This window comes from Procambarus clarkii, chromosome 1 (assembly GCF_040958095.1).
Source record: "Procambarus clarkii isolate CNS0578487 chromosome 1, FALCON_Pclarkii_2.0, whole genome shotgun sequence".
In the NCBI taxonomy this organism is placed as follows: Eukaryota; Metazoa; Arthropoda; class Malacostraca; order Decapoda; family Cambaridae; genus Procambarus; species Procambarus clarkii.
In genome coordinates this window covers 40,621,762-40,641,685 of record NC_091150.1, presented here as the reverse complement: position 1 = coordinate 40,641,685, position 19,924 = coordinate 40,621,762, and the positions used below count along the sequence as shown (strand labels likewise).

The 19,924-nt window shown below is 44.8% G+C and overlaps 1 protein-coding gene across 1 annotated transcript in view; it reads right to left on the bottom strand.

Annotated features, from left to right (window-relative positions):
* Window positions 1–19,924, bottom strand: part of LOC123758842 (Ca[2+]-channel protein alpha[[1]] subunit D) — a 797,128-nt gene that overhangs the window by 348,654 nt on the left and 428,550 nt on the right. The window contains exons 26-27 of the mRNA XM_069338501.1: window positions 12,550–12,602; window positions 3,844–3,990 (exon numbers count right to left, since the gene is read on the bottom strand). Of these exons, the coding sequence (XP_069194602.1) occupies window positions 3,844–3,990; window positions 12,550–12,602 (200 nt within the window). The remainder of the gene's footprint in view (window positions 1–3,843; window positions 3,991–12,549; window positions 12,603–19,924) is intronic.

The window sequence follows — 19,924 nt, the reverse complement described above, 5'->3', positions numbered from 1 at the left end:
ACACCCAGATCCTTTACATTGCCTTTACGTTCTATGTTATGATTTGCCTGAGTTTTGTATGTGGTTTCCGTTTTTATATTTTCATTTTTTTCCATAGCGCATGAGCTGGAACTTATCTTCGTTAAACACCATATTATTTTCTGTAGCCCATAGAAAGACCTGATCTACATCTGACTGGAGGTTTGCCATGTCCTCTATGTTGCCTACTCTCATGAAGATCCTAGTGTCATCTGCAAGGGATGATACAGTGCTATAGGTTGTGTTCTTAGTCTATGTCCAATATGAGGATGAGAAAAAGTACTGGAGCAAGCACAGTACCCTGGGGGACTGAGCTCTTCACGGTTGATGGGCTGGATTTTATTTTGTTGACTATTACACATTGGGTTCTGTTGGTCAGGAAATTGTAGATCCATCTGCCTATTTTTCCGGTAATTCCTTTTGAACGCATTTTATGTGCAATAACGCCATGGTCACATTTATCAAAAGCTTTTGCAAAATCTGTGTAAATTACATCAGCGTTTTGTTTGTCTTCCATAGCATCTAATGCCATATCATAGTGGTCCAGCAACTGCGACAGGCAAGAGCGCCCTGTTCTGAAACCATGTTGTCCGGGGTTATGGAGATGCTGTGATTCAATGTATTTTGTGATCTTACTTCTTAGCACTCTCTCAAAATTTTTTATAATGTGCAATGTTAGTGCTATCGGTCTGTAATTTTTTGCCTCTGCCTTATTTCCTCCTTTATGAAGTGGTGCTATCTCTGCTGTTTTTAGTATATCAGGAATAACGCCAGTATCTAGGCTTTGTCTCCACAGAATGTGGAGGGCCTGCGATAATGGTTTTTTACAGTTCTTGATGAATATGGAGTTCCAAGAATCCGGGCCTGGTGCAGAGTGCATAGGCATACTCAGGCGATGAGTCACAATAACGTAGCTGAAGTATGTTGACCAGACCACACACTAGAAGTTGAAGGGACGACGACGTTTCGGTCCGTCCTGGACCATTCTCAAGTCGATTGTGATGAGGAGGTAGGGACAGGCAATAAATAGGATAAATAGGCAAGAGAGAGCTGAGGAGGAAAGTCAGGTGTAGGGGATAGTAGTAATGAGAACTGCAGAAGGCCTATTGGCCCATACAAGGCAGCTCCTATTATAACCACCTGAAGGAGATAGTAATAGGAATAAGAAGAGGATAGCAAGGGAGCGTAGGAGAAGACAATGAACAGAAAAAGGGAGAAGAGAGAAAGAAAAGGAAAGAGAAAGAAAGATAAATGGAAGGAGGAAAGCTTATGTTAAGTCACGTTTGTTAGAAAGATTAGAGCATTTGAGTATATACTGTGAAAGGGAAGAGTCCACAGCAACAAAGCCAGGACTCAAGTTCATGTTGGGTACATTGTGTATAAGAGCCGATTCTACAAAACGGCGTCTGTGTAGAGTAGAGGCAGGAAAGATTATTTTGGAGGAAGACCAATCAATGGGATGATTAGAATCCCTCACATGGCAGAAGAGAGCATTGTTAGTGTCTGCAGACTTAACACTTCTCTTGTGTTCTTTAAGTCTGTCATTCAGTGTACGGCCAGTTTTGCCAAAGTATTGGAGAGGACAAGATGAACAGGAAATAGAGTAGACACCAGCAGCATTAGAAGCAGGAGGAGCAGTGTGAACTAGATTGCTACGAAGTGTGTTAGTTTGTCGAAAGGCGAGTTTAATGTCAAGAGGACGAAAGGTATTGGTAAAAGTTTTGAGTTCAGATATGAAGGGAAGGCATAGTACAGTGCTACTAGTGTTGGAAGCAGGTTTAGGATGAAAGAAATTTCGTTTAGCTTGAGAGTAGGCACAGTTGATGAAATGCAAAGGATAACCAAGGCGAGAGAATGATTTGTAGATAAAGGCAATTTCAGAATCAAGAAACTGAGGGTCGCTGATGCGTAGAGCGCGGAGGAAGAGAGAGACGAGGACACTTTTCTTAACAGAAGGAGGATGGTAGGAAAAGAAGTGAATGTACATGCCACTATGCATGGGTTTACGGTAGACAGAGAAAGATAACCCAGACACAGAGCTGTGAACATGAACATCAAGAAAAGGAAGGAGGGAATTAGATTCCCACTCAACTTTCTCAACGTTGAGTGGGAATCTAATTCCCTCTACTTCTTCCCCATATTCCCCACAATACATAGTTGTGGTGTGCAGTCCCACAATAGTTACTCTTCCCAGCTATATATGTATTGGGCCCTTAAAGTGCTAAAAACACAATCCTCCATGCACTCTGGCTCTGTCATCTAGGCATCTTCTACCCCTGATGCTCTTCTTTCAATACACAGAGAGTAATCACACTAACTTGACTGCACCAATGAGAAAATTCGTAGGAGCCGCGGTGAGGGTTTGAACCTATGCAGTTCGAACGCATGCGGTGCATGGGAGCACCCACTGCATAGGTTCAAATCCTCATCATGGCTCCTACGGATTTTCTCGTTGATGCAGTCACATTAGTGTGATTACCCTCTGTGTATTAAAAGAACAGCATCAGAGGTAGAAAATGTTCCTGGAGTGTAACCAGAAACTCCTGGTTACAATCCTTTTGATCATGTTGTAGTCTAGCCGCAAGCGCATGTGCTTGCGAACACCCACCGTATAGGTACGAGCCTTTATCACAGCTCCCATAGATTTTCTCATTGATGCAGTCACGTTAGCGTGATTACTCCCTGTGTATGAAAAGAGGAACATCAGAGGTAGAACATGCCTAGATGACAGAGCCAGCGTGAATGGAGTTATTGTGTGAAAATCCTAGTTCGGTTTCAGAAGAAGCCTCAGGAAATCTTTGTGAGCACAGTAGAATTCCAGGTCGCAAACCTTTTGACCATGTTGTGGTGTAGTCGATAGCGTGCGTGGAAGTACCCAGTGCATAGATTCGAACCCTCATCATGGCTCCTATGGATTTTCTTATTGATGCAATCAAGTTAGAATAATTACTTGTTACAATCAAGTTAGAATGTGTATTGAAAGAAGAGCATCAGAGGTAGAAGATGCCTGGATGACAGAACAAGAGTACAGGGCGGGTAATGTGTGAAAATCCTGGTTCAGCTTCAGTGGAAGCCTAAGAAATCCTTTGTGAGCTCAGTATAACTTCAGGTTGGAATCCTTCTGAGCATGTTATGATCTAGTCGCTAGTATGTGTGCGTGGGATTACCTACCATATAGGTCCTAAGCCTCATCATGGCTCCTATGGATTTTCTCAACGTAGATAGTTATATACACGTGTATATAGTGTAATAACAGTAAAAATACTGATCTTAGAATATAATATACATGTCACATGTATGAGCTCCATAATTTTGAGCACAGAGATGTTCCACAGTTTGAACTATATAAATTCCACAAATTACACACTTTTAAATAATATTACAGCAAAAAACGGAAGAAATGAATGAGACATTGAAATAATTATGAAAATTATATTAGCAGCAACTGTCGCCCCACGTGGTGGCGGGGTCGAGTGTCCCGGAGCACCTCATCACTCAGCTCCATCACGGCTAAAGTATGTCACATACAATATTTTATTTTAGTTTCCCGTGATCAGAGACTGCATTTTAACAAAATAAGAAAAAAAAAAAATTTGAGAAATAATTTATTTTTGGCACACCACAAGGATATCATATTGTAATGCAGTGCTGTGGTTAATGGAATATAGAAGTATAATACACGTATAGCAATAAAGATATGTAGCATAAATAATGCCATCTTGACTCACCCATTTGTGCCAAATATCTGAAAACAGTTAACTTTAAAAAATTTAACCCTGAATGGATGAGTAATTTACTAACAGTACATTTCAAAATGTAACTTACCCAGGCCAACCCTCAAATGTAGACACAGTGAAGAGTGTCAACATAGCTTTGGCTACATTGTCGAAGTGAAAGGCATTTTTCTCCCAAACTCTCTTCTCCACCATAGGCTTGGTAATATCTCCATCATGGTAGACTATAAATTGACCCCTAAAGATGGAAAGGAACTTGAAAAATATATTTAAAAATTTTAATGATATTTGAGTGAAATGGAGTGATAATGACAAATCAGGAAGTAACAGTAGTAATAATGTTGGATTGCTGCTAGAGTGATGAAGTGAAGGTAACTCACAGGGAGGTGTTAGTGATGAATGACACAATGATGGTGTGATGAAGATGTTAATGATATGGTGGATGATGATGGTGGCAATGGCCATAATAGTTTATGGTATAGCTATAAAGTAGTGAGAAAGAATAATGGAGATGATGAGTCACAATAATGTAGCTGAAGATATGATGACCAAACCACAAATTGGAAAGTGAAGAATCAATGAGGTTTTGGTACATCCTGGACAATTATCAAGCAGCAAAGCTTAATAATGGTCCAGGATGGATTGAAACATCGTTGTTTCTTCACTTTCTGATGTGTTGCTTGGTCAATGATGGTGCTAAGTTGTGGAAATAATAGGATAACAGTGATCATAATATACTACATAGTGATAGAGTGTTTTAATGTTGTGAGGAAAAGATGGAAGTAATCATGACAAAGTGAGAAAGTGGGTGACATGGGCTTTGATAATGCAGATGTGGGAAGTCTGGTAGTTATAACCTAAAATTAGTCAAAATATATGTTCAGCCTTGTAGTCTTCACTAAAAAGCTGAGATACAAATAGTCTTTTGAAAGATGATTACTTAACAGTATCAAAATACAAAACATAATGTCCTTATAAACATTCTGACATTTTGGAACTGTCGAGACTTGATCTGGGTACCAGTGAGTTTGTGGATTTTGTGTGTACACAATCGGTCAATCCCTAGCAGGGTTAGTGAGACTTTTCTTCATAAAAATACACACGTAACATTTTCATATGGTTCAGTTACAGTCGGTGGGAAACTGCGCCAACCAAGAAAACTCGGTCGGTTTTAACCTGAGTACTAACCCAGCCCAGGACTGCTGGCTGGGTTAGTACTCAGTAAGCAACCATGGGTGGCACATGCGCCTCTGGCTCCCAAACACCTGTCCGACACGGTGTTGAAAAATCGTTCTCTTCCATTGATCTTCAGACCTTATTGTTTGAAGAGCATAAGGGTCATAATATTGATCAAGCTAGGCGCAATAAGGACCTAGCACACAGGTCGGATGCAAGTGATACAGTACCAATGAAGATGATACAGCGAGCATATCCAGTTGTTGCTCTGAGCGCCACCCTTCCTATCTTCAATTTTTATAGATGATACATAGAAGAATCATTTTCTGGGTTCAGTGATGATGCATCTAATACAAGTAGCATAGATGAAAAGTGTTAGCGGCTTCCATGGTGGTGCTTTCCATAGATATTTTTAAGAATAGCTGAATCTTTTCCAGAATGAATGATTCTCTTCCAGTGAGGGACATTACAAAGCGATCTTTTCAAGACTTCCTTACAAATGGATCTTTTCCTATAATCTTTTCAACACTACCTTATGCTTCACAAGCTTGGCTACATTCCACCTACAGGTACTAAAGCCAAAGGTGTACATGAGTGTGTCATTTGCAAGCGCATAGGACAAAGAAACAGGAAGTGAAATCTATTTGTACCTGGCGCAATGAGAGCGAAGTCGCGCTGTGTACCATGGACTGTTTCGTTGATTATCACTCACTTCCGAAGTAATGAGTGTGTAATACAGTGTGTTACTGTGAAAATAGTGTGTGAAACTGTACATATTGTAATTTTAGTGAATTTTTAACACATAATATTGTGACAATAAACATTTATTGTGGACACATTACTGATACATGTATCACAGTTCCATGGACCATTATGAATGTTCTACTGTATACATATTGTAAAGAACATAAATATCCATCATATACGATAAAAAAAATAAAACCACAATAGAAATTCATATAACAAATAATTAAAAATATATTTGTAGCAACTCGCGGTGCTTAAATGGTGCACACATTTCTCTGGGGGCGTCGCCCTGACATGAAGCGTCGTTCTCCACATCCCCACAGCCAAAGTAAGTGAAATTCTTTAGTTTTTTTTACATGTACATGATCAGGGAAGAGAATTTATCATTTTGCAAGGAACAAAATTTTTTTGCGAACACTTGATTTTATGCACACATGTGAAATATCACAATAAACTCAGCGCATCACAGTGGTTAACTACTGTGATGCGCTGAGTTTATTGTGACATTTCCCCCTGTGCACATGAAATCAAGTGTTCCCAAAAAATTATTTTTTGTTTGTAAAATGCTACATTTTAATCATCTCCCAATCACCTACAAGACAGGTGATTGGGAGCCAGAGGTGCGTGCGCCAGCCATGGTTGCTCATTCAGTACTTATCCTGCCAGCAGCCCAAGGGAAATCTGGGAATTTTGTTCAAGATGGCTGTCTCTCACTATAAGAAATTTTTTTTGGGAATTATTTAATTTTTTTCAAGTAGGCAGGAATGACCATTTATCAATAGCCACACGTTGATGTCTAAATTAGTATTTTGTGAGGCTGGTGGTCACCAAAAAATAAACAAAGTTACTCTATACTGATATTGAGGGGGAATAAAATACAATATATAAATTCTTCTACCAGTGTATAGTCTAGGAACTATAGTTAAATAATACTTTATTAAGATTTATTATTATTATTATTATTATTAAATTTCCTAAACTTCTGGTAGATATAAATCTTTAAGGATGTTTCCATTTATTTCCAGTCTGCTGGTTGACCTTAAGTTGCATTAAAAAACCCAGCGTTAAATGTAGTGAAACGCCATTTTCTGGGTGAGTCCCATAGGCTCCCTGGAGCTATCCAGGCTGATATGCTAATGTCAGACTTTGGCATCAGTCATATGTATGGAGTTCTTTGGGCCTACCGGGGACCACGGGCCAGAACCTGGCCCCCTCGGAGAGGCAAGGGGAGCAATGGCCCATAGAAACCCCCGTGTGGTTGGAAGCATTCTATGTCTGCCATCGACCGGATCAGGCACCCAGAAAGGTAAGCGTCCCAAAACAAACCCCTATTCTGGTTAAAATTGTTACCAAAAGCTGAACTAGTGGATAAATCTCTCCAAACAAAAATGAGCAAACTAGTATGATGTCATCCGTCGTCGCGGCGCTATCTGCACAGCTTCCCCCTTCCTCAGGAGGGGGAAGGGGGAGCCCCAGACCCCCCATGCCGGCAATCCACACCCCCAGTTCTGAGGCTGGATGTCAAGTGAAAAGCAAAAAAACGCAGACTGGAGCGAGGGAGGGATGCCAGGGAGCCTGCGGGACTCACCCAGAAAATGGCATTTCCTTACATTTAACGCTGGTTTTCTAGGGGGAGCTCCTACGGCTCCTCGGAGTTAATTACCCACAGAGGAATAAAGGGACTTACCTGGGAGGTGGTCGCCGCTCATTCCTCAACTCAAAGACGAGATAACTGGTTGTTACTGCCGATCCAAAACGACACAGGCCTGACTAGGCCCAGGAACGTTCATGAGATAACGAGCAGCCAGAACCCTGTTTGACCGCCAAAATCCCCGAGCCTGAATGTCAGCCCACAACATATTGCCAAAGACGGCGGCATGAGCCTGCGAACTTGCAAACATCATGGGCTGACTGCAAGCAGACCAAAGGCTGGTTAGCCTTAATAGTCCTGTGAACGACCTGGGAGACCCATACCCACGAACAGGGAAGAAGAGAAACCGGATCAACCCAAAGCGCATCCACGGACACAGAAGCTGTCGAGCACAAATAACGGCGGAGAGCCGCAACCGGACACAAAACATGATGCATCCCCGGTCTGACCAACAATGCATCAACAACCCAAGGACCCCTCTGGAAAGCGGGAGTCTCATTCTTTGCCAAAAAAGAAGGAGACGGCTGCAGAGGAACAAACCTATTGCCCCGACCGAAGGAGTAGAAACCCCTGCGCCGGAGGAAAGCATAAAATTTACCAACCCGAACCCCAGAGGCTAATGCCAACAGGAAAAGAGCCTTCGAGAAACAATCCTGAACCAAAGGGGCCACAACAAACCAAGGAGAAGAAAGAAAAGAGAGCACTCTTTCCAAAGACCAGAACGGCTCAGGCGGTGCATGAGCAGGCCGGAGGTGAAACAAAGCCCGAGACATCTTGCAAAACAGCGCAGACGGAACATCAATACCGAAAGCAAGCTGAAGCAGCTCCACCAGTGCCGCACGATACAAGGCAACAGTGTTAGGCATAAGGAGACGGTCCTGGAACAACAAAAAGAGAAAGGACAACACCACCATAACAGAAAGCAAAGTACAACGATGAAGATGCAAGAAGAAGCGGAAGGACTGCCAGGAAACTTCATACTGTTGCCGAGACAAAGCCCGCAGGTGGGACACTAACAAGGAAGTCACCTGATCACCATAGAGATGATGATAAACTCAAGTTAAAAATACCATACGCGAAGACTTGAGGAGAAGATTGAACCAGCCATGTAACGTTCCGGTCCGATCTGCTGGAAGAGGCAGAGCCCCGGGAAAACCTCCGGGTTCGGACATCGAGAGAGCAGCGCCTGAAACGATGGCTAGGCCAGACACCACAGGCCAAGAGGACAACTCTTCCCCTGGTAAGTCTCCAAGCAAGTCAGGACGCGGAGCAACAGCTGAACCGGGGAAAAGAGATAAAGGAACCCCCATCTCAACCATTCCTGCCGAAAGGCATCGACCTCAACGGCCTCGCAGTCAGGGAAGGGCGCCACATACAGGGGAAGGCGCCGCGACCACGCCGATGTGAAGAGATCCACCTCTGGGCATCCGAACGTCTAGCAAAGCCAACGGAAGGAGTCGGCATCGACCGTCCATTCCGTGGAGAGGGGATCAAAATGAGACAGGCCATCGGCCAAAACGTTGGACACTCCTCGAACGTGAACTGCCAGAAGAGCCAAACCCTGAGAACTCAGCAGACCAGTCATCCGAAGCGACAAGCACCAAAGAGCCAAGGACCGCATCGAACCCACTCGGTTCAGACAATGACCACCGGGGAGCAGTCCGAATGGAGCTGGATTGTCAACCCGTGGGCGACCCGAATCCTCCAAAGAGCAAACCACACCGCCGCGAACTTCCGCACTGTGCTGTGGGCTCGACGGAAGGATAGATCCCACCGTTCCTGGCCAGCCTGGTGAGCACTGGTCACAAAACACCAGCTGAGAGATGACGTGATTCACCCCATCAATGGGGTGAACCACGATAGGGCCGGCGCCCCTTACGTGACCCTGAACCTCGCACAGAGCGAACACCGCGCCGACCAGACAAAGGCGGGTCCGAAGGCGGAGTCGAACCCGAACCCGAACCCGGCACCAGTGGCCTAGTGCAACAAGAGGAACCCCGAGCCCTGGCACGACCCTTCCAGGAAGGCCCACCACGGAACCCCTGGAGAACCAACATGCTCGACATAGGATGACAAAAAGGCGAAGCAGCCTAAATATACTGCGCTACGACTGAATCCTCAAAGAGCAGAGGACAAAAAGGTGAAGACATCCTAAGAGCCAAGGCCCGAGCAGATTTCACAGAGGAGGCAAGCACCGCCTGCCGACACGCGAGCCGGGAAGCATAAAACAGGGAAACCGCATCCCGCAAGATCGGCGCAAAAAGCTTCAATAAGGCAGCCGACGAGCGAGCCGCCGAGGCCAAGGTGCCAGAACCAGGAACAGCCCAAAGCGCTCCCACATCCTCCACAAGCCAGTCCGAAGACAGCTCCAGGAGGGAAAAGAAACGCAAGGCCGAAGCCAAGAGGCCCCGGGCACGCAAGTCCTCAGCCACCAGCGCAGTTGAAAGGGAAGGAACTTGCACATCATGCTGAATGACGCCAGCATCACGTGGAAGGGCAGGAGCAAACAAGTACTCATTGAGGTGCTCAAGGTCACCCCCCAGGAAAACCTAAACAACCGTCGAAGCCTCCCGCCACTCAAGCGTGCGGGAACGGCAGAAGGAGTGCCAAGCCTCGAAGGGCAAAAGCAGAACAGTTTGCCAGCCAGGATGACTCAGGGACCTTGTAACGGAGCCAGAAAGGGAACGAAGTCCCAAACCTGAACGCCGAGGGATCCAGTGCCGAGGCATAATCCAGGTCATGCAGGAGGTTAGCTGCAAGGGCCACCCGCACCCCAGCAGGTTGGATGTGATAGCCAAAAACCTCAAAAATGACGGAACCGAAGCACCCAGGGGAACACGGAACCAAACCCGGGGAGGGGCAGATACCAAATCCAACTCGTACGCACAGGGGGGGGGGGAAGAAAACCCCACTCCTTGTAACAGTAAGCCCTGCTCAGAGGGCAGAAAAACCCAGGCGGGGTCCAGCAGGGCCCACGGCCCCCAAATCAGTCCCTCCCCAGCACCAAGGTCCTGCTCCGCAAGACCCAGGGCCGAGCCCTCCCCCCAAGCACCGAACCCACAAGACCAGGCCGGCCCAACCGTAGAAGCCGGACAGAAGGGGGCCCACTGGTCAGACCCAGAGGCTTTGGCCGGGGGACTAGACTCGAATACCTCTGTCGCCACACCAGAAGTAGCATTCCCAGAAGCTGCCTGAGTCTCAAGACCAACTAACTCCTGCCCCGACTCCGAAACCTTCAGACGTTTCGGGGCCGGAAGCAGGGGAGGGGGACCAGAATGAACAACACGAGAGGAAGGATAAGGAGGTGCGGACTGAACCAGGGTCGAGGCAAGTCCCCATGTCCGGATCCCTAATAGCAAAATGGGGCAGTTGCGGGGCATCTGGGTGAGCAACCAACCGAGCGCGTTGCAACAACCAAAACCTAGCATTCAACGTCTGCGCGGCCTGTACCCTAAGATGATCATAAGTAGATTGGGTACATTAAGTCAGCAGCAACCAGCAAAACTCACAGGACTCAGAGTCAAAAGTGTCACCGACCCAACAAGCATCGTGACGGAGGCAAAAACAGTGAGGGTCACCCTGAGACAAGGGGACCGAACAACCCTCAAACTTGCATGAAGCGAGGGGGGACTCCGGGGTCACATCCATCGTACCCATGCGCCCCCAGGGGATTCCCAGGGGCCTGAACGTTTATTATAAGAGGACTCGCGCCCAGATAACCCCAGGTAGGGTACTGCTAACGGGAGCCCAACACTACCAAACAAACTGTCTACAGCTGAATCCCAGGGACGTGTACACTCACTGGGACCTAGCAGGGAGCACCACCAAGGAAAACCGTATTAGGTCAAGCACCAGTGGCAAGTAGGGCAGATCCCCCTACAGGGCGAAAACAAAACAAAAAAAAAAAACCCTGCAAGAGGACAACGTACCCCAAGGAACAATGTCGGTCGCTGTAATTGGTGAAAACAAGCTGCGTAGCACCGTGCGCCCCTGACCAGTTCAAACTGCCACTTACCCTAAGATAAACAAGGGAGACAGAACACCCAAGCACCCAAAGGGCAGCTGAAAAACCGAGCAGTTAAATGGCAATGGCCCAGCAGAGGCATGTCCCGAGGGACTTGTGGAAGGTAACCACAAGCCCCAAGGGCAGTACTTACAGGGCACCTAGGGAAGGTAACCCTAGGGGCATGCAGCCCGAGTACTGAGGACTAACTCCTGGCTCTCGCACCCCTGGAGAATAGCCACCACACACTAAGCACAGCGCTACAAAAACTCTGGAGCCAGAGCACACAGCTGTTGCCTCTAGCATCAGCCTAAGAACTGGGGTGTGGATCGCTGGCGTGGGAGGTCTGGGGCTCCCCTTTTCCCCTCCCGGGGAGGGGGAGGTGTGCAGACAGCGGCGCGACGACGGATGGCATCATACTGGTTTGCTCATTTCTGTTTGGAGAGTTCTATCCACTAGTTCAGCTTTTGGTAGCAATTTTAACCAGAATAGGAGTTTGTTTTGGGATGCTTACCTTTCTGAGTGCCTGACCCGGTCAATGGCAGACATAGAATGCTTCCAACCACATGGAAGATTCTATAGGCCATTGCTCCTCTTGCCTCTAGAGGGGGCCAGGTTCTGGCTCGTAGTCCCCAGTAGGCCCAAATAATTCCATATACATGACTGATGCCAAAGTCTGACATTAGCATATCAGCCTGGATAGCTCCGGGGAGCTGTAGGGGCTTCCCCCCAGAAAATTAAATTTCAGTTATAGTACTTGGAATTTAAAACTGGTAAAGTAGATAAAACTAGCAATTGCAACTTTCAAATATATATGGATTTAGCTAAGCTACTTACGTACATGTATCCAACTGCTGAATTAAATTATTATCCCACTGATTCTTTGTGATCATATTTATACCAAGAAAATTTCAAAGTTATTACTCTTCTAAAAAGAGGTAAATTAATGTTGAATGAAGTATTACATCTATTAGATCAATTTGTGTGCTAATAATGTTACTTTCAGAATCCATCATGCTTTTTCCTCCAAACAGTGCTATGTCTGCTCCTACCCAATAGCAACTTCTTACTGACATTCTACCTCAATTGATTTGGCACTATCACTGTAATTGAAGAACTTTTCCTAAAAATCAGTAAGACAAGTTAATAATGCAATGAAAAGATTTGTATCATTATGTATGAGTGTGTATAAGTATGTGTGTATGTTTAGATTTACTTACCTACAATCTGACTCCAAGATTTTGGACCTGTCGTTACAGCGGAAGAACTTGCCCTGGTAAAGCATAAAGAAACATACACACACCTTCAATTAGTCAAAATTTCCTTGTATATTTGTTATCACTGGAATAAGACAATTTAATTTATTCATAGTACTAATCTAGGTAAACTTTATACACTCATATTAATATTAAATTACATGGGGTCCCTAATTTATGATGAGTAAACATTCCTAATTTTCTGTCAAAGGTCAGTCAGTAATCAAAACCCAATTGCCAATAGGTGCAATATAACAAATGTGAGACAGATTCCTAACGAACTAAAAATTGGCATATTCAAAAATACATAAATAATGTTAAATACTTTACCTTGAATTTTCAGAAAAACAGTTATTCTGTTTACACTATTAAGTTAACGTTACATATATATTTTATATTTCCCTAAGCCAGCCCTCTGAGTTAAAATTTTAAACAATTAGTAATCTTTTAACACTTTCGTCGGAAGGGACGTATATGACATCCACATTTAACTCTGCAGATGTGCGGGAGGGATGTATATGACGTTCAAATTTAATATATTTGTTAAAATAAAATTTTTTATCCAATCATTCTGGAACGTGTTTTAAACTTTGTGCCAATGTCTTCCTGTTTTCTGTTAGGGGTCATATAGCATCAAGGCACGGGTAGGCCACGTAGGCCCCAATGCTGTTGGGCATTGTACCTGCACCAACAATGTTGATGGACATTATGAAGTTGCCAGTTATGAGAATGTACTGGCAAACAGGTAAAATGTGACCTGTATCTTGTTTCAATACTTCTATGACTTTTATACTTTTTATTTCGTAACACAAAAATTGACGTTATCAAACAAAAAGACTATACACATTTGTGTGCAGGTGTAGCGAGTGTGCAAATGCATGCTCGCTCATGGCTAATGCTTGGCTGACTTTCACCTTTGCTGCGCGGAGGGGGAGGGGGAGTATTTTGGACTTTATATGCATATACCCCTATAGAGAATTCTATTGCAAACAAATTTATACCAAAAGGAACGAAATAGCACGAGAATTGAGGTGAGAATCCTGAAAAGAGTAGACACATTTTGGTGGAGTTGAGCACTCACGGGGTAACCCTCAGCCGATTTGAGAGTTTGATGTAGGTGGTATGCCAGGCTTTTGGACTTCATATGTATATATCCCTGTAGGGAATTGTATTGCGAACAAAACGATACCAAAATGAACCATGTAACACGAAAATTGAGGTGAGAAAACTGAAAAAAGTATACATATTTGAGTCTGGCTACGAGCTCCCAAAGAAACACTCGAAGTACCTAGAAGTAGGTTAGGGAGCGTGTGCCGGGGACGGGAAAGTGTTAAATATATTGTAACTGAAACCCCCTTCCTATCTCAAAATTGTATTGTATTTTATTTTAATTAGTTATGCATGTATATATGCAGACAATCACATGATTTCTGGACACTGCTTATCTGGATATGTCAATTGTTCATTTTGGGTGTGTCTATATAAAATTTGTGAAAAAGTTGTGAGGCGAAAAGGCAGTCCAAATATAAATGAGCGATAAAGTGGATGGACCTAATCTGGTCAGTGACCATATTGGGTGCCACATACCCATATGACATCATAAACCTATGGCCCACTGATTCAATTTGTCACAAGGCATTGGAGCACTCATTCCTGTTATATTTTTGCATATACTTTATCCACAAAATTTAGGAACATCCTTGCTCAATGACAGCTTCAAATGCAGGCATTCTTTCAGTGAAAGCTTCTAAAAGTGACAAAACTAGAGTAAAAAAAGTATATGCTGACATTTGATTACAAAGTTTAACACGTATTGCACTTTTATTTAATATGATAATCTCGTGGGGCATATAAAAAACAAATTATTTTCAAATTTATGCTCTTTCTAATACAGTATTGTTAAAAGGCATTCCCTGATTATGGGAAACTAAACAAAATATTGGACGTAACTTACTTTGGCTGTGATGGAGTGAGGAAGTTTCACAATTCATGAACATTGAGTGATTAGTCGCCCTGTGGCGCTTGCCCGAAAGCTCCACTATGCAGGAGTTGCCACAAAGATATTTTTAAATAAATATTTCAATGTCTCTAAATGTTTTTTTCTTTTTTTTTAAGTAATAACATTGAATAGTGTGTAATTTGAGGAATTTATGTAATCAAATGTGTAGAATATTGATACGCTCAAACCAGTTGTTGAATGCAATGAAACGCCATTTTCTGAGTGAGCCCTGGAGGTTCCCTGGAGCTATCGGGCTAATGTGTGATATATTAGACAGGGAGCATTAGTCTATGGAGTTCAGCCTACTGGGGACCACAAGCCAGAACCTGGCCCCCCTCAGAGAAGTTCAGGGGGCAATGGGACTGGGAAACTCCCCCCCCCCCCCTGTAGTTGGGATTTTTTCTTAATCTGCTATCGACCAGGGTTAGGCATCAAGAAATGTAGGCATAACAAAAGAAACCCTACACAGTAAGAAAAGTACAACAAAAAACCAAAAAGAGAGGCAGAACTCCCTTCAATCCCAAGGAAACAAGCAAACGTTACACTCCACTGCTGTGCCGCTCGTCCACGCAGCCCTCCCCTCCCCACGCTGACTAACCCAGCACTCCAATTCGGAAGCTAAGCATCAAACAAGGCAAAAAAATGTTGACCAGTTTTGCCAGGGAGCCTCAAGGGCTCACCCAGAAAATGGCCTTTCATTACATTCAATGCTGGTTTTCTGTGACGAGACCCTTCAGCTCCCTAGTGCTACATAACCAACAATAAGGAAAAGAGGGACATACCCAGGAGGTGAACACCACATACCCCTCAACGTGAAGTCGAGACAACGGGCTGCAAACTGCGTCCCACAGCAACACAGGAACACCCAGAAGCAGGAACGTTAACCAAATAATGGGCAGCCTTTTCCGATTTTCTTTACCTTTTTCGACCTCCAAAATCCCTGCACCCAAATATCAGCCCAGGACATGTTGCCAAACATGACAGCCAAAGTAGCAAATTTCCTAATGTCATAGGCACGAGGACAGAGCGCAAGCTGGCTAGACTTAATAACCCTGCGAACAACATGGAAGACCTGAGCCCAGGAACAAGGAATGAGAGAAACCAGATCAACCTAAAGCGCATCCCGTCACCAAAGTCGAAGTGCGCATATAACGGCGGAGAGGACACAACAGGACACAACACATGATGCATCTCGAGCCTGACCATTCAAGCATCAATGACCCCAGGACCATTCTGGAAAGAAGCTGTCTCGTTCTTTGGTAGAAAAGACAGAGAAAGCTGCACCTGAACAAACCGACCACCAGGACCGAAAGAGCAAAAACCCCTGCACCGGAGAAGAGCATGATGCTCACTGACCCGACCCCCAGAGGCATATGCTAACAGAAACAAAGCCTTGGAAAAACAATCTTGAACTAAAGAGGCCACCATAAACTGAGGAAGGGAAAGATAGGACAGCACCCTGTCAAAAGACTAGGAGGGCTCAGGCATGAGCAGGCCGGAAGTGAAACAAAGCACGAGAAAGCTTACGGAACAAAGCAGAAGTGACATCCATCCAGAAGGCAAGCTGGAGCAGCTCCACCAGCACTGCACGATATGAGGCAATAGTATTAGGCATCAAATGATGGTCCTGAAAAAGCCAAGAAAGAAAGGACAAGACAACCCTATCCAAAATAGTAGAAACCTACAAAGGGAGAGAAAATGGTGGACAAACCCCAAGAAACTTCATTCTGTCACCAAGAAGAAGCTCTCAGGTAGGACACCATCAATGGAGCTACCTGATCACCATACAAATGGTGATAAACCCCACTCAAAAGGACCAAATGCAAAGAGCTGAAGAGAAACCGAACGAGCTGTGTACCAGACTGGTCCGACCTGCTGGAAGAGGCAGAGCCATGGAAATGTACTGAGTTCGCACACCGAGCAAGCAGAGCCTGAAACCCAGGCTGGCCCGGACACCAAGGAGCCATGAGGACTACTTTTCCCCGGTAGGATTTCAACCAAGCCAGAACCCGAAGCAACTGCTGGACGGGTGGGGAAGAGTTGCAGGTAACCCCACCTCTTCCAGTCCTGCTGAAAGGCATCCACCGCAACAGCCTCGCAGTTGGGGAAGAGTGCCACATAGATTGGGAGACGCCAAGACCCACCTCTCCTTGCCCAAAACACTATGCGTACTAGTGGTTTTAGGTATTGTATGTACTACCTCTGTCTTTAAATCTAACAGAATGTTTGTACTGTAACTCTGCAAATATGTATGTACTGTTCCTAAATAAATTATTATTATTACTATTATTATTATTATTATTATTATTATTATTATTATTATTATTATTATTATTATTATTATTATTGTTAGATAGAAAACTGTCACCTGAGAACCACATTAAGGACATTGTGCGAGGAGCCTATACTACACTTTCTAACTTCAGAATTGCTTTTAAATACATGGATGGCGAAATACTAAAGAAATTGTTCACAACTTTTGCTAGACCAAAGCTGGAATATGCAGTGGTTGTATGGTGCCCATATCTTAAGCTGCACATCAACAAACTGTAAAAAGTGCAAAGACAGGACACTAAGTGGCTCCCAGAACTGAAGGACAAGAGGTACGAAGAGAGGTTAGAGGCATTAAATATGCAAAATCTAGAAGATAGAAAAAAAGAGGCGATATGTCAATACGTACAAAATAGTAACAGGAATCGATAAAATTGAAAGGGAAGAATTCCTAAGACACGAAACTTCAGGAACATGAGGTCATAGATTTAAATTAACTAAAGAAAGCTGCTGGAGAAATATAAGAAAATTCACTTTTGTAAACAAAGTGGTAGACAGTTGGAACAAGTTAGGTGAGAGGGTGGTGGAGGCCACAACCATCAGTAATTTCAAAGCGTTATATGACAAGGAGTGCTGGTAAGACGGGACACCACGAGCATAGCTCTCATCCTGTAACTACACTTAGGTAATTACACTTACTAGAATTAATTACACTTACTAGGTAATTACTAGACTCCGGGTCAAGGGTGTCGGTGACCCAGCAGACAGTATGACGGAGGCAAAAAACCAGCATTGAATGCAATGAAACGCCATTTTCTGGGTGAGCCTTGGAGGCTCCCTGGAGCTTATTGGGCTAATGTATGTTATATCAGACCGGGACATTAGCTAAGTAGTTCAGACCTGCCAGGGACCAGCACCAGAACCTGGCCCCTTCAGAGAGGTTTCAGGAAGCAATGGCCCTGGAAAACCCCTTTGTGGTTGGGGTTTTCCTTATCTGCCATTGACCGGGGTTAGGAACCCAGAAAGGTAGGCATAACAAAACAAACCCCACATTGAACAAAAAACCAAACAGAGAGGTAGAAACTCCCTACAATCACAAGGAAACAAGCAAACATCACACTTTACTGCCACACTGATCATCCGCGCATCCCTCCCCGCCCCGAGAGGGGGAGGGGGGAGCCCCGGACCTACCACGCTGGCTGCCAAGCTTTAGTTGGGAAGCTTGAACCGACGCGAGAAAAACGTGGACCGGTGGGAGGGAGGGTTGCCAGGAAGCCTCCAGGGCTCACCCAGAAAGTGGCATTTCATTACATTCAACGCTGGTTTTCTGTGGGGAGCCCCTACAGCTCCCTGGAGTTTCATACCCAAAGAGAAGGAAAAGAAAGGGCTAACGCGTAAGGCGGCCGCCACAAACTCCACAACGCAAAGCCGAGACAACAGGTTGCAACCTGCAACCCAAGGCAACAAGAATGCACAGGAGCAGACACACATAAAGAATGGGTGGCCAAGATCCTGTGCGACCCTCAAATCCCTGCGCCCGAAATGAGCCCTAGATGTCACCAACACAGCAGCAAAAGCTGCAAACGTCTGAACACTATGGGCACAAAGACAGACCGCAGGCTGGAAGACTGAAAAACTCTGCGGACTGACCTGGGAGACCCGAGCCATGAAAACAGGCAACGAGTGGAACCGGATCAACCACAGCGCATCCCCAGTCACGGTACTCAGGTAACGGCAAAAAGCACAACCGGACAACACAGGACGCACCCCCGGCCAAACCAATCAAGCATCAATAACCCTAGAACCCCTCCGGAAAGCAGCCATCTTGACCGTCGCCAAGACGGAGAAAGGCTGCACACGTACAAATCTACCACCAATACCAAAGAGCAGAAACCTGAACTGAAGGGGCTACCACAAACTGAGGAGAAGATAAGAAGGCACCCTGATCAAGGGTGTACCTCAAGGTGCAGTCCTTGCACCACTGCTGTTCCTTATTCTCATATCAGATATAGACAAAAACACAAGTCACAGCTTCATGTCATCCAGTCACAGCTTCGCAGATGATACAAAAATCAGCATGAAAACTACCTCTGCTGAAGACATTGATAAACTACAAACAGATATTAACAAAGTTTTCGATTGGGCAGCAGAAAATAACATGATGTTTAACGGTGATAAATTCCAGGTACTCAGATATGGCAAAAATGAAAAACATAATACAGGGTACAAAACACAATCGAATCTGCCCATAGTAGGAAAACAGCATGTCAAGGATTTGGGAATAATGATGTCCGACGACCTAACGTTTAGGGAGCATAACCAAGCAAGTATTGCGTCAGCCAGAAAAATGATAGGATGGATTACGAGAACCTTCAAGTCCAGAGATCCCATCACAATGGTTGCTCTCTTCAAATCACTTGTGTTGTCCCATCTTGAGTACAGCTCGGTACTCACTTCCCCCTTCAGAGCAGGAGAGATTGCTGAAATTGAGGGAATACAGAGAATATATATGGCACGCATAGACGAGATAAAGCACCTAAATTATTGGGACTGTCTCAAAGCTCTCCAAATGCACTCACTAGAAAGGAGACGAGAGAGATACCAAATAATATACACATGGAAAATACTGGAGGGACAGGTCCCAAATCTGCCCAGTAAAATAACAACGTACTTGAATGAACGACATGGAAGAAAATGCAGAATAGAACCAGTGAAGAAAGAGCAGAGGTGTCATGGGCACAATCAGAGAACACTGTATGAACATCAGAGGCCCACGGTTGTTCAACGTCCTACCAGCGAGCATCAGAAATATTACAGGAACAACCGTGGACATCTTCAAGAGGAAACTAGATTGTTTCCTTCAAGGAGTGCCGGACCAACCGGGCTGTGGTGGGTATGTGGGCCTGCGGGCCTCTCCAAGCAACAGCCTGGTGGACCAAACTCTCACAAGTCAAGTCTGGCCTCAGGCCGGGCTTGGGGAGTAGAAGAACTCCCAGAACCCCATCAACCAGGTATCAACCAGATATCAAGGACCAGGACAGCTCAGGTGACGCATGAGCAGGCCGGAGG